The 15,414-nt window shown below is 45.0% G+C and overlaps 2 protein-coding genes across 6 annotated transcripts in view; one reads left to right on the plus strand and one right to left on the minus strand.

Annotated features, from left to right (window-relative positions):
- Lrp4 (LDL receptor related protein 4) overlaps positions 1-15,414 on the minus strand; it is a 222,350-nt gene that overhangs the window by 136,727 nt on the left and 70,209 nt on the right. The window lies entirely within an intron of this gene.
- Positions 1,195-14,254, plus strand: LOC123747346 (uncharacterized). The gene is made up of 7 exons (XM_069319814.1): positions 1,195-1,251; positions 1,389-1,650; positions 7,279-7,587; positions 8,830-8,970; positions 9,871-9,966; positions 10,947-11,020; positions 12,703-14,254. Exons 1-7 carry the CDS (start codon positions 1,195-1,197, stop codon positions 13,264-13,266), a joined length of 1,503 nt encoding a protein of 500 aa, XP_069175915.1. The 3' UTR covers positions 13,267-14,254.

A 15,414-nucleotide genomic window follows, 5' to 3' on the forward strand; every position in this document is an offset into this window, starting at 1 on the left:
CACGGAGAGAGAGGTGTGTGGCCTTACCTGCTGGAGGGAGTGTAGGAGAGAGAGTGTGAGCCACACCACTCAGAGCTGGCTTTAAGTAGATGCTGCTCCTTGACCCCCTGGCGCATGCTCAGTAGCCTCAAGGGCCAGTAATCACTCTGGATTATTGTCCTCCATGTCTGTATGGTATGGGTGGGTGTTGTATGTACTGCAGGCTGGTGCAGTCTTTCACTGCTGGTGTCATTATTTCTGGGCACTGTATTATGTCTGGACACTGTATTATGTCTGGATACTGTTTTATGTCTGGACACTGTATCATGTCTGGACACTGTATTATGTCTGAACACTGTATTATGTCTGGATACTGTATTATGTCTGGACACTGTATCATGTCTGGACACTGTATTATGTCTGAACACTGTATTATGTCTGGATACTGTATTATGTCTGGACACTGTATCATGTCTGGACACTGTATTATGTCTGAACACTGTATTATGTCTGGATACTGTATTATGTCTGGACACTGTATCATGTCTGGACACTGTATCATGTCTGGACACTGTATCATGTCTGGACACTGTATCATGTCTGGACACTGTATCATGTCTGGACACTGTATTATGTCTTGAAACTGTATTTCCTGGTCATGTCTATACCAGCCCAGTCTTTACCCTGGCTACCATTGTGGGGGTCGAGGGTGGGTGGGGGGGGGTCGACCAGTATATTCCCAGAACACCTTTGTAAATTTGAAGAGAAACCTGAGGCAAGAATCATTTCAATCAACAACTAATCCCTCGTAAAGTGTGGCCTGGAAGATGGCTTCTCGATGTCAACCAAAGTAATTGCCACACAACAGAAGTGGGTGAAAGATTGAGGAGACCTCAAGGTCAAGATACAAGGAGGTGAAGGCAGCGCCCAAAGCAGAAAGATAAAGGTTTATAGGACTACATAATTCAAAGAGAACATTGCAAAGGAAACCTCATCAGCAGCATATGCAAAGCTGGTCGATACTGAGGAGTGAGATCTTGACAAGAAGCCTGAAAACCACAAGAAAATCTCTGAGAATGTTTAAAGATATGTCACAATACTGAGAGAGCTGGAATATTGGGAAATTCTGAGAAACCTGGAATATGCTTCAAGAGAAAAGTGATTGGGAAAGAAGAGACATGATCACGATATATATGATCCACAAGAACATTGACAATGCAGATGAAAACAACGTTTGTGGAGTGTACAACAGAAGAACAAGAGCTCATTGAGGTAAACTTGGAGCACAGATGTACCGTAAGAAAGTAAGGTAAGCTAACCATCAGGAGAAAGCACCAAGCCATTCAGTTTGTCTAAGAGTAGTGAAAAATATACTCCCACGGCTGTTTCTTCTTAAATCATGGCTGCAGGGCTCTGTACTCATCATAGTGGGTATAAAGCCTGGTATAAAGTCTGGTATAAAGCCTGGTATAAAGTCTGGTATAAAGTCTGGTATAAAGCCTGGTATAAAGTCTGGTATAAAGCCTGGTATAAAGTCTGGTATAAAGCCTGGTATAAAGCCTTGTATAAAGTCTGGTATAATGTCTGGTATAAAGTCTGGTATAAAGCCTGGCATAAAGTCTGGTATAAAGCCTGGTATAAAGCCTGGTATAAAGTCTGGTATAAAGCCTGGTAAAGTCTGGTATAAAGCCTGGTATAAAGTCTGGTATAAAGCCTGGTATAAAGTCTGGTATAAAGTCTGGTATAAAGCCTTGTATAAAGCCTGGTATAAAGTCTGGTATAAAGCCTGGTATAAAGTCTGGTATAAAGTCTGGTATAAAGCCTGGTATAAAGCCTGGTATAAAGTCTAGTATAAAGCCTGGTATAAAGTCTGGTATAAAGCCTGGTATAAAGTCTGGTATAAAGCCTGGTATAAAGTCTGGTATAAAGCCTGGTATAAAGCCTGGTATAAAGTCTGGTATAAAGCCTGGTATAAAGTCTGGTATAAAGTCTGGTATAAAGTCTGGTATAAAGTCTGGTATAAAGCATGTCTCTTGGTTTCATGGTCACACGTCATCCTCACTGGTATCAACAATTTGCCGGTAAAACACTCTTATATGCGTAACTTTTCAAAGAGAGAGAGAGAGAGAGAGAGAGAGAGAGAGAGAGAGAGAGAGAGAGAGAGAGAGAGAGAGAGAGAGAGAGAGAGAGAGAGAGAGAGAGAGAGAGAGAGAGAGAGAGAGAGAGAGAGAGAGAGAGAGAGAGAGAGAGAGAGAGAGAGAGAGAGAGAGAGAGAGAGAAAGAGAGAGAGAGACAGAGGAAGCGAGAACAAGTGAGAGAGCGCGAGCAAGAGAGAGCGCGAGCAAGAGAAAGCGAAAGAGAGCTAGAGAGAGAGAGAGAGAGCTAGCGTGCACTAGCGCAGGTGTGAGGGCGGGTCACTGTGGGTGCAGCAACACTCAGGAATGTTATGCTGGAAGTGAATGCTGCAACAGGAAGTGGACTAGTTCCTTGACAATGTCCATCAGGCCGACCCAACGTCTATAGCGTGTCTGTCTCCTTACCTAGATGCTCTTACCTGCTTGAAGGGTCCAGCTAGGCTTCTAGACGCACCTTCCCATCCTTCCTAGATTAATAGTCACTCAGTTCCCACGTTTTTATTACATTTACGTTTAAAAATTTGTAGTGAGTTAGTTTCAGCGACTTCTACGTCTAATCTATTCCACTTTTTGACGGCTCTAACGTGAAAAAGGTTCATTCTGACTTACCAATGACTTATTTTGTTTCCATCTACGGCCCCTTGTTCTCTTGTTCCTAGCTTTGAAAAATGCTTCTTTGTCTATTCCCCTTAGAATATTATATGTCGTTATCATGTCCCCACCAGTCTCTTCCGTCCTACAATGTGGTAAGGCCCAGTTCCCTCAGTCTGTCTTCGTAAATCAAATCCGTCAGCTCAAGAGCATCTCTTTGGACCATTTATAGTTTTGACATCTTTTTTCTGGTGAGGGCTCTCAGCTGGGGATGTAAAGTTAAGCGTGAGCCTCACATAGGATATATATATGACCCGGAAGGCTCCTTGCCCAAGTTTCTGAAGGATCAGGCGATGAGTCACAATAACGTGGCTGAAGAATGTTGATCAGATCACACACTAGAAGGTGAAGGGACAAACGACGTTTCGATCCGTCCTGGACCATTCTCAAGATTGTCAATCAATCGACTTGAGAATGGTCCAGGACGGATCGAAACGTCGTTTGTCCCTTCACCTTCTAGTGTGTGATCTGATCAACATTCTTCAGCCACGTTATTGTGACTCATCGCCTGATCCTTCAGAAACTTGGGCAAAGGAGCCTTCCGGGTCATATATATCCTATGTGAGGCTCACGCTTAACTTTACATCCCCAGCTGAGAGCCCTCACCAGAAAAAGATGTCAAAACTATAAATGGTCCAAAGAGATGCTCTTGAGCTGACGGATTGATTTACGAAGACAGACTGAGGGAACTGGGCCTTACCACATTGTAGGACGGAAGAGACTGGTGGGGGACATGATAACGACATATAATATTCTAAGGGGAATAGACAAAGAAGCATTTTTCAAAAGCTAGGAACAAGAGAACAAGGGGCCGTAGATGGAAACAAAATAAGTCATTGGTAAGTCAGAATGAACCTTTTTCACGTTAGAGCCGTCAAAAAGTGGAATAGATTAGACGTAGAAGTCGCTGAAACTAACTCACTACAAATTTTTAAACGTAAATGTAATAAAACGTGGGAACTGAGTGACTATTAATCTAGGAAGGATGGGAAGGTGCGTCTAGAAGCCTAGCTGGACCCTTCAAGCAGGTAAGAGCATCTAGGTAAGGAGACAGACACGCTATAGACGTTGGGTCGGCCTGATGGACATTGTCAAGGAACTAGTCCACTTCCTGTTGCAGCATTCACTTCCAGCATAAACATTCCTGAGTGTTGCTGCACCCACAGTGACCGCCCTCACACCTGCGCTAGTGCACGCTAGCTCTCTCTCTCTCTCTCTAGCTCTCTTTCGCTTTCTCTTGCTCGCGCTCTCTCTTGCTCGCGCTCTCTCACTTGTTCTCGCTTCCTCTGTCTCTCTCTCTCTGTCCTCTCTCTCTCTCTCTCCTCTCTCTCTCTCTCTCTCCTCTCTCTCTCTCTCTCTCTCTCTCTCTCTCTCTCTCTCTGTCTCTCTCTCTCTCTCTCTCCTTCTCTCTCTCTCTCTCTCTCTCTCTCTTCTCTCTCTTCTCTCTCTCTCTCTCTCTCTCTCTCTTTGAAAAGTTACGCATATAAGAGTGTTTTACCGGCAAATTGTTGATACCAGTGAGGATGACGTGTGACCATGAAACCAAGAGACATGCTTTATACCAGACTTTATACCAGACTTTATACCAGACTTTATACCAGACTTTATACCAGGCTTTATACCAGACTTTATACCAGGCTTTATACCAGGCTTTATACCAGACTTTATACCAGGCTTTATACCAGACTTTATACCAGGCTTTATACCAGACTTTATACCAGGCTTTATACTAGACTTTATACCAGGCTTTATACCAGGCTTTATACCAGACTTTATACCAGACTTTATACCAGGCTTTATACCAGACTTTATACCAGGCTTTATACAAGGCTTTATACCAGACTTTATACCAGACTTTATACCAGGCTTTATACCAGACTTTATACCAGGCTTATACCAGACTTTATACCAGGCTTTATACCAGACTTTATACCAGGCTTTATACCAGGCTTTATACCAGACTTTATGCCAGGCTTTATACCAGACTTTATACCAGACATTATACCAGACTTTATACAAGGCTTTATACCAGGCTTTATACCAGACTTTATACCAGGCTTTATACCAGACTTTATACCAGGCTTTATACCAGACTTTATACCAGACTTTATACCAGGCTTTATACCAGACTTTATACCAGGCTTTATACCCCACTATGATGAGTACAGAGCCCTGCAGCCATGATTTAAGAAGAAACAGCCGTGGGAGTATATTTTTCACTACTCTTAGACAAACTGAATGGCTTGGTGCTTTCTCCTGATGGTTAGCTTACCTTACTTTCTTACGGTACATCTGTGCTCCAAGTTTACCTCAATGAGCTCTTGTTCTTCTGTTGTACACTCCACAAACGTTGTTTTCATCTGCATTGTCAATGTTCTTGTGGATCATATATATCGTGATCATGTCTCTTCTTTCCCAATCACTTTTCTCTTGAAGCATATTCCAGGTTTCTCAGAATTTCCCAATATTCCAGCTCTCTCAGTATTGTGACATATCTTTAAACATTCTCAGAGATTTTCTTGTGGTGTTTCAGGCTTCTTGTCAAGATCTCACTCCTCAGTATCGACCAGCTTTGCATATGCTGCTGATGAGGTTTCCTTTGCAATGTTCTCTTTGAATTATGTAGTCCTATAAACCTTTATCTTTCTGCTTTGGGCGCTGCCTTCACCTCCTTGTATCTTGACCTTGAGGTCTCCTCAATCTTTCACCCACTTCTGTTGTGTGGCAATTACTTTGGTTGACATCGAGAAGCCATCTTCCAGGCCACACTTTACGAGGGATTAGTTGTTGATTGAAATGATTCTTGCCTCAGGTTTCTCTTCAAATTTACAAAGGTGTTCTGGGAATATACTGGTCGACCCCCCCCACCCACCCCTCGACCCCACAATGGTAGCCAGGGTAAAGACTGGGCTGGTATAGACATGACCAGGAAATACAGTTTCAAGACATAATACAGTGTCCAGACATGATACAGTGTCCAGACATGATACAGTGTCCAGACATGATACAGTGTCCAGACATGATACAGTGTCCAGACATGATACAGTGTCCAGACATAATACAGTATCCAGACATAATACAGTGTTCAGACATAATACAGTGTCCAGACATGATACAGTGTCCAGACATAATACAGTATCCAGACATAATACAGTGTTCAGACATAATACAGTGTCCAGACATGATACAGTGTCCAGACATAATACAGTATCCAGACATAATACAGTGTTCAGACATAATACAGTGTCCAGACATGATACAGTGTCCAGACATAAAACAGTATCCAGACATAATACAGTGTCCAGACATAATACAGTGCCCAGAAATAATGACACCAGCAGTGAAAGACTGCACCAGCCTGCAGTACATACAACACCCACCCATACCATACAGACATGGAGGACAATAATCCAGAGTGATTACTGGCCCTTGAGGCTACTGAGCATGCGCCAGGGGGTCAAGGAGCAGCATCTACTTAAAGCCAGCTCTGAGTGGTGTGGCTCACACTCTCTCTCCTACACTCCCTCCAGCAGGTAAGGCCACACACCTCTCTCTCCGTGCCTCTACACCCGCCTCCTCTACACCCGCCTCCTCTACACCGTGCCTCTACACCCGCCTCCTCTACACCAGCTTCCTCTACACCCGCCTCCTCTACACCAGCCTCCTCTACACCCGCCTCCTCTACACCCGTGCCTCTACACCCGCCTCCTCTACACCAGCTCTTCTACACCAGCCTCCTCTACACCTGCCTCCTCTACACCCGCCTCCTCTACACCAGCCTCCTCTACACCCGCCTCCTCTACACCAGCCTCCTCTACACCAGCCTCCTCTACACCAGCCTCCTCTACACCCGTGCCTCTACACCCGCCTCCTCTACACCAGCCTCCTCTACACCAGCCTCTCACCCGCCTCCTCTACACCAGCCTCCTCTACACCGCCTCCTCTACACCAGCGTGTATACTAACCAACCAACTAGCGTGAAGTAGAGTGTTTATTGACGAGTCAAAAAGTAAACTTGGAAAACGCCGCGTCGAAAAGTCAAGTGATGGTGACTACTCAGATTAGATCAATTGTGATTAACTTTTGTCAATAAAGATGTTAATGATGATAAGTGATGGTGATAATGGAAGTGTTTTCATTCATCTTGAAAACACTTTGCGTGTGTTGTGATATCCGAGGCAAGGTGAACCGCATCAGTGTTGAACAGCTTCCACAGAACAGCTTGGATAAAGTCCGGGGCTTCTTTGTCCTCTACAAGATGTGTCGTGACGCCTGTATCATGATACCCGCTGTGGGATGTTGAACACCCGCTGTGGGATGCTGAACACCCGCTATGGGATGCTGAACACCCACTTTGGGATGCTGGACCCTCACTACGGGATGCTGAACACCCACTGTGGCCTGCCCAACATGTCTCTAACTGCTGTTGAACACCCACTGTGAGATGATGAACAGCTACTACGGGATATTGAACACCCACTGTGCTGAATGTCTCCCATGGGTTGTTGAACAGCCATTCTTGGACGCTGTTGTCAGCTAGGTCCAGGCTTCCACCACACGAGTATACCAGAGGTGCTGGACGTCCACACGAGTATACCAGAGGTGCTGGACGTCCACACGAGTATACCAGAGGTGCTGGACGTCCACACGAGTATACCAGAGGTGCTGGACGTCCACACGAGTATACCAGAGGTGCTGGACGTCCACACGAGTATACCAGAGGTGCTGGACGTCCACACCAGTATACCAAAGGTGCTGGACGTCCACACGAGTATACCAGAGGTGCTGGACGTCCACACGAGTATACCAGAGTATACCAGAGGTGCTGGACGTTCACACCAGTATACCAGAGGAGTGTTGCGTCACCACTAACGGTGTTCACCCACACATGAAGGTTAAGGTCATGGTGCTGTCTCACGCTCCTCTTTGCAACTCACAAAATTGGCAACTTTTTATATTTTCTACAAAATGCAATCAGAAAAAGTCTTCATTTACCCTTCACAGGGCTCACAGAGACACAGCAACAACACCCACAGCAAGAGCAGTATACCTACAAGCTGTTCTCTCAAATACTCCACTGCATTTTGGTATACTATGATCCCACCGGACATAATAAGGGGTACTATAAAAAAAATTGTGGCGGGTAAATATCCTCGTTTTCTGTGCATTGGTTGATGTACTCACCTAGTTGTGTTTGCAGGGGTTGAGCTCTGGCTCTTTGGTCCCGCCTCTCAACTGGAACCAACCTGATGTGTTGGGTTCCCACGCTTTAGTATCCCGCACTTTGTCCCATGTGCCAATTCGAAAGAACGGGCAGCAACAGCATTGCTATTAAGGCATTCAAATGGTTTTTCTTAACATAATGCATATTTTGAGGGCAAAGCCTGCCCAAAAATAATTATGTAACTAGATCTTGTTCCATTAAAGGTACTTAACATAATATTTATTGGGTAAAGCTTTCCATGGTTAGCCTTGTGAAGTTTCTGTTATATATCTAGATACTGTAGTGGAGACGCCAGTTGAACTTCCTTGTGCTGGTGGGCCTCAATGTTAACTGGGATGTTAACTAACAATGTTAGTTAACTAACAGTTAGTTAACTAACAAAGTTAGTTTTAACAATGTTAACTAGCTTTAACTAATCAAAGTTAACTAACAATGTTAACCCAGTCCCCTAAAAAAAAACATCAATTTGTCGTGGTGACAGTAACTGGTTCACAGAGGTTTTATAATTATTATTTATTATTATTATTTTCTACCACAGACGTGGCCTCACATTTACAATGCTAACCAAACATATATACATTTTCTTCTGTCCTCCATGGACAGGAGTGAGAGATCTGTTTTCACGGAGGTGATGGAACCAAGTCGTCTTGGTTCAGAGAGGTGGACCGTGCACTAGAACAGGTCACTCGTGTGTGTGTGTGTGTGTAAAGTAGGTCATTCACACCGAGGAAACATGAACCCGGGTGAGCTTAAAGTTGTAATTATTCTATGGAGACGAAAATCGTTGTGTGGTGACTGAGGGAGTCTTGGTGTTAATGTTTATGTCGTATTCTCCGTCAGGTCGTCGGCGTCACCCCCACCATGAAGCTCTCACTCTCCACGACGCCCTTATGGTGCTCTCAGCGGCTCTCCTCGTCACCGCCACTCTGGCCGTCGACGTTGGCCTCCGAAGAGAAAGTCGCTCCGTCCGCAATTGTCTCCGTAAGTCGACGTCATCCACCTGCTCGCTTCTCAGACTGTGTAAATACACCTATGTGCTGGGATACTCAGTACCCAGGTCTAAAGTTTAATTACCAGCAGTGTTCAGAAGACAGAGGGCGCTTATATATATAATATGGGGGGCGGGGGTTAATAAATAAATAGCCACAGTGGAAAATTGGGTGACTTCAACAGTCACCCAATTGTTGGCAAATCCCCCCCCCCCCCCAGAGTCGCTATTGGACTTGCCTGATCCAATCTATTGTTCCCAATCTATTTTGTGGCCAATATTTTGGACTTGTTGACAGATAACCAGGCTATCCTGTGCATGTTCAATCGTATCATGATTTGTTCACATTCATGTTTGTTCCTATGTGATCGATCACGGCTGTCACAATAACACTTAATTTATCACGTTCAGTTAATTAGTTACGGTGACTGGTGAGTGTAACTGTGTTGTTGTTGTTGTTGTTATTGTGCTCCTGAAAGGTGTTGTTCAACTCTTGTGACAACAGCCATTTATGTTCCTTGACTTTTGTCACGGTAATAATATACTTAGTAACAGTATTTGCCGGGGTACAAGCCGCACCTATTTAAAAATATATATTTCTAGACAAAAAACAATTTAAGTATGTTTCATCATATATATATATATATATATATATATATATATATATATATATATATATATATATATATATTATATATATATATATATATATATATATATATATATATATATATTAAAAGCGATGTTCAACCGCTTGATATTGTAAGTATATTGACCTTAACGTGTTGCTCTTCTGCAATCGCTTTCACAGTGTCACTGAGGATGCTAAGTAGTAACCTAGCGAAACGAGGGCATTTGCCCCTGAAGCTCTGACTATGTTACTGGTGTTGCAGGGATCTTCTGCGACCACAACGAGACGTGCTATGACTGCGCCAAGGACACCTTCTCAGAGGACAAGGAAGCCATCAGGACCTGTATCAGAGCAGCGGGTAAGTGACCCCAATCCGCTAGCTCCTGGATGGGTGCCCTCTTGAGACTTGCATATTGACCAGATCACACACACTAGAAGGTGATGGGACGACGACGTTTCGGTCCGTCCTGGATCATTCTCAAGTCGATTCACAGAGAATGAGAATGAGAATGGTAATTCACACACTAGAAGGTGAAGGGACGACGACGTTTCGGTCCGTCCTAGACCATTCTCAAGTCGATTCAAGTCGATTGACAATCGACTTGAGAATGGTCCAGGACGGACCGAAACGTCGTCGTCCCTTCACCTTCTAGTGTGTGGTCTGGTCAACATACTTTAGCCACGTTATTGTGACTCATCGCCTGCACATGCAATATTAAAATGACATTAGCCAACGCTATACCAAAAATTATATCACACCTATATCAAAAGTCCCCCATTAAGATTCCACTGAAAGTTAACTGTATGCTCGTTATAAGAACATGTCTCCTTGAAGCTACCACAGCATGTCTCTGGGTGGCTTCACGTGAAAGATATACATATTAATATGTATCAAAGATCAGCAGACTTTGTGTTCAGAATGTGATAGAGGCCAAAATGGCGGCTGATGCGACACAAGTCAGTACAATAGTGTGTTTTAATCTCAGATAATTCTATAAATTCGTACCTCCTGTGATTGTATGTTGGTGAATGTTGGGGATTATCTATACTTTAAACGGGATTGATGTATGATAGTACCATCGTGTGTATGGTTCAGCAGGTGAGGGAGTACAGTGGTCACACCTGTGTTGGGTCAGCCTGCTCTCTTGAGTTGCCCCAATGATCAAAATACGGTGTTCTAAAACGCCTCAAACCGACACCCACCTAACCTAACCCCCCTCCCCCCCCCACACACACACACGCACACACACACACACACACACACACACACACACGACCATGATTCAGAACATGCAGCCAGTGATAGCAATCCCCAGTGAAGGAATGTTTCTTCAACAGAGAAGGTGTGTGATCGCATGCCGTCCGCCGAGCTGGCGGTAGTGAGGCAGTGTGTGGAGCAGGCCAGTGCTAATGTGAGTATACTGCTACTACCATGGGCTGCGGCACCCCCACCTACCATGGGAGTGCCTTCCCTCTCCCACGTACCATGGGAGTGCCTTCCCTCTCCCACCTACCTTCCCTCTGCCTTCACAACACCTCACTCACACCTTGCCTTTTGTCCCACCCCGTCTAATCTTTTCCAGTCACTGCCAGTGTGTCCCCCAGTCACTTCCATTCTGTTCCAATCACTTCCGGCTTGTCTAGCACTTCCAGCTTATTCCAGACAATTGAGAAAGCGCCCGTTTGCTTCCAGTTAGTTCCAGTCAATTCCACTTTCAGCTTGTTCCCATCTATTCAACGTTATTTCTATCAATTCCAGCTTAATACAATCTATTCCAGCTTGTTCCATTACTTTTTTTGTTGTGGCACAGTGCCATGAACACATCTTTGTTATTAACACATTCAGGTATATGTGCATTTGTGCAGCTGCGCAAGACTATTATATGAACGAGGTACAGAGTGTGTCAAAAGCTAAACCATCCCCATCACACAGGTACGGTGTGCTAAACATCCCCATCACACAGGTACGGTGTGCTAAACATCCCCCATCACACAGGTACGGTGTGCTAAACATCCCCATCACACAGGTACGGTGTGCTAAACATTCCCATCACACAGGTACAGTGTGCTAAACGTCCCCATCACACAGGTACGGTGTGCTAAACATCCCCATCACACAGGTACGGTGTGCTAAACGTTCCCATCACACAGGTACGGTGTGCTAAACAGCCCCATCACACAGGTACGGTGTGCTAAACAGCCCCATCACACAGGTTCGGTGTGCTAAACAGCCCCATCACACAGGTACGGTGTGCTAAACATCCTCCATCACACAGGATGGTTAGTCATACAGGGCCATGTGATCAGTAGTCTGCTCTGGCAAACTTGGCATGCATTATGCGGATACCATTTAGATTCTAGAACACAGCAGTGAATCCAGTACACCAGGCAACTCTATGGTGTGTGTTCTCCAATGTTTAAGCAATTCTCTTATACCATTCCTGATGTATTACTGAGAAACATTCCAGCTCACTTGGTGCTAGGGAATGTAATCTCTCTCTTCTCTCTGCCCTCTCTCTTCTCATCCTCTGTCTTCTTCCCCTCTCTCTACCCAACCACTTGGGCTGGACTGTAGAGCGACGGTCTCGCTTCATGCAGGTCGGCGTTCAATTCCCGACCGTTCAGGTGGTTGGGCACCATTCCTTCCCTCCGTTCCATCCCAAATCCTTATCCTGACCCCCTTCCCAGTGCTATATAGTCGTATATAGCATATATAGAACCTGCCAGCCGCATTAGTTCTCATTGATATATATATAACGTTAGTTGTTATTTCTGTGTGTAACTAACGAGGGTGTTGATATGCATCTAACAAATGCCACTAACAAGGGCGTCCAAGTGTTGACCAGACCACACACTAGAAGGTGAAGGGACGACGACGTTTCGGTCCGTCCTGGACCATTCTCAAGTCGATTGTGGTGTCGATTGCGATTCACAATCGACTTGAGAATGGTCCAGGACGGACCGAAACGCCGTCGTCCCTTCACCTTCTAGTGTGTGGTCTGGTCAACATACTTCAGCCACGTTATTGTGACTCCTCGCCTGCCTCAGCGTCGAAGTGTTACTAACGTAAAGTATTGTGTCATCCCACACGCAGATCTCAACCTGCTTCGCCGGAGTTGCTTCAAGAGGGTCGTGTCCTGCAGGCCTCGGCAGCCCGACCCCCACACAGCCTACTGCGGCGCTGCTGAATGATACTGCCCAGACTGACGAAGCTGTTACTGAAAAAGACGAAGCGGCTGCTGGGACCCAGGGAGCGGCTGCTGGGACCCAGGAAGCTGCTGTTGGGAGCCAGGGAGCGGCTGCTGGGAGCCAGGGAACGACTGTTGAAACCCCGGGAACGACTGTTGGAACTCCGGGAACGACTGTTGGAACCCCGGGAACGACTGTTGAAACTCCGGGAGCAGCTGTTGGGAGCCAGGGAACAGCTGTTGGGAGCCAGGGAGCAGCTGTTGGGACCCAGGGAACAGCTGTTGGGAGCCAGGGAACAGCTGTTGGGACCCAGGGAACAGCTGCTAGGATTAATGAAAGATTGGCTACTTGGACCCCCGAAGTAGCTATTGGTACGCAAGAAAAAGACCCCGCGGCTGTTATAGCAGCAGCAATTGCTGAGGCGAACAGGAGAACCAACGGGGCGGCGGCTGGGACAAGCTACTTCTAAACAAAGTCAACACGAAGACAACACTAACTAACTAGCACTTCCTGCCGTAAAGTGTCAAGTTTAGACTTGGTCTTTTACTGTCGCGTTACTTCCAAGACCCACTCTCACCCTCCACTCTCATAGTGTCTTCACCACCACCACAGGGAACCACGGCCCGGTACCCTATGATCCCAGAGGGGAGTGGGGAACCCTCCACAAGCCCATACAGGCTCACCATAGCTCGTGCTACTTGCCCCGCTCCTGTGTGAGGTAAGCTACGGGCTCACTATAGCCCGTGCTACTTGGAACTTATTCTGAGTAGCTGAATCTATAACAACAACAACTCCACAAGCCACAACACCTCCAAAACCACCACCACTCTATAGCTCCACCACAACACCCCCACTCAAAGTCTCCAACAAATCACCTCTACTACTACACTCATTCTCAGTTACACAATTGTCAACACTCTGCAAGGGAAGCTGTGGAGCCTCGCTGTTGCAAATGCTGCAGCAGAACTTGCAGAGTAACTTATCCATGTATCGTAACTCATACATACTGTAATACGTTGATATATTTATTTATTGATATATTATTTATATTTGATATATTTATTTATTGATATATTTATTTATATTTATTTATTGCGTTCATACGAAATATTATTGTATTTAAATCTTAATAAAGTACCTATTGTTTACTTAATTAGTAGTATTGCAACGAGCCCATCCTTGGCCTCCGTCTGGTCACCTGTGTTAGACAGGAGTATCACTGACAACTTGATATAAGTTACGAACCATAAATTTGTAGACATAAATAATATCTAAGGAAATAAACATACAAATGTATTGGCAAGGGTATATCTGTCTGTCTGTCTGTCTGTCTGTCTGTCTGTCTGTCTGTCTGTCTGTCTGTCTGTCTGTCTGTCTGTCTGTCTCTGTCTATCTATCTGTCTGTCTGTCTGTCTGTCTGTCTGTCTGTCTGTCTGTCTGTCTGTCTGTCTGTCTCTCTCTCTCTCTCTCTCTCTCTCTCTCTCTCTCTCTCTCTCTCTCTCTCTCTCTGTCTCCTGTATGATGTCCATAGCCACCCTCTGCTTGACCTCAATCAAATGAGCCTGTCCAATCACTTGGGCTGGACGGTAGAGCGACGGTCTTGCTTCGTGCAGGTCGGCGTTCAATCCCCCAAGTGGTTGGGCACCATTCCTTTCTCCCCCGTCCCATCTCGAAACCTTATCCTGACCCCTTCCAAGTGCTATATAGTCGTAATGGCTTGGCGCTTTCCCCTGATAATTCCCTCCATCTCACAAGGTATCTTGCTAAAGAAATGAACACAAAGTCTCATAGTACCTAAAGTCAGTACCAATTCCTAAACCTAACTCTCAAAAATTCAGACCCATTTCCCTTACATCTTGCATGTGTAAAGTCCTGGAGAGAATTGTTCTCAATCGTGTCATGTTTCAGGTCAAAGAAAAACTGGCTCCTAACCTATATGGGTTCATGCCCAAGTGTAGCACACAAACATGCTTTGCTGAATATTTTGTAAACTCCCAGGATGGGACACAGGCAGCCTTTATTGACCTAAAGTCAGCTTTCGACGTAGCGAATGGCGAAATAATATTAGAGCAACTTGCTGAATTTGGAGTCAAAGGTAATCTTCTGAGTTGGATAAAGAACTATCTATCCAACAGGCGTGCTAGTGTCCTATTTAAAGGAGTTAAAAGTACAAGAACAGATGCATTCGAACTAGGCACACCTCAAGGTGGTGTTCTAAGCCCTATGCTCTTCAATATACTTATGCACAAACTTATCCATGACATACCTGTACAACCTACGGGAACTGTTATATGTTATGCTGATGATATTTGTATTATGGCACACAGTAAGCCCAGAACCCTACGATCCCAGAGGGGAGTGGGGAACCCTCCACAGGCCAATGCATCAAGTAACACTATAGTGTTACTTGATGCATTCTGCAAGAAAGTAGTTGCATGTGGCCTCATAATCTCTGTTGATAAAACAAGGGTTCTTATTCCCCATTCTCTTCATGTTAACTATACTATTAATGGAGTGCCCGTGGAGACTCGTGAATCTTTTAAATATTTTGGAGTCGAGGTTAATGATACAAACTTCATCAGCAACCTGCACAAAAAACTAGTTGAGCGTCTTGAAC

This window comes from Procambarus clarkii, chromosome 94 (assembly GCF_040958095.1).
Source record: "Procambarus clarkii isolate CNS0578487 chromosome 94, FALCON_Pclarkii_2.0, whole genome shotgun sequence".
Classification (NCBI taxonomy): domain Eukaryota; kingdom Metazoa; phylum Arthropoda; class Malacostraca; order Decapoda; family Cambaridae; genus Procambarus; species Procambarus clarkii.

Coding starts and splice junctions, on each gene's coding strand:
- LOC123747346 (XM_069319814.1), top strand. CDS start 1,195: ATGCAGATGAAAACAACGTTTGTGGAGTGTACAACAGAAGAACAAGAG. Junction 1,252..1,388: donor AAGAACAAGAGCTCATTGAG/GTAAACTTGGAG, acceptor TCATGGCTGCAG/GGCTCTGTACTCATCATAGT. Junction 11,021..12,702: donor TGGAGCAGGCCAGTGCTAAT/GTGAGTATACTG, acceptor TCCCACACGCAG/ATCTCAACCTGCTTCGCCGG.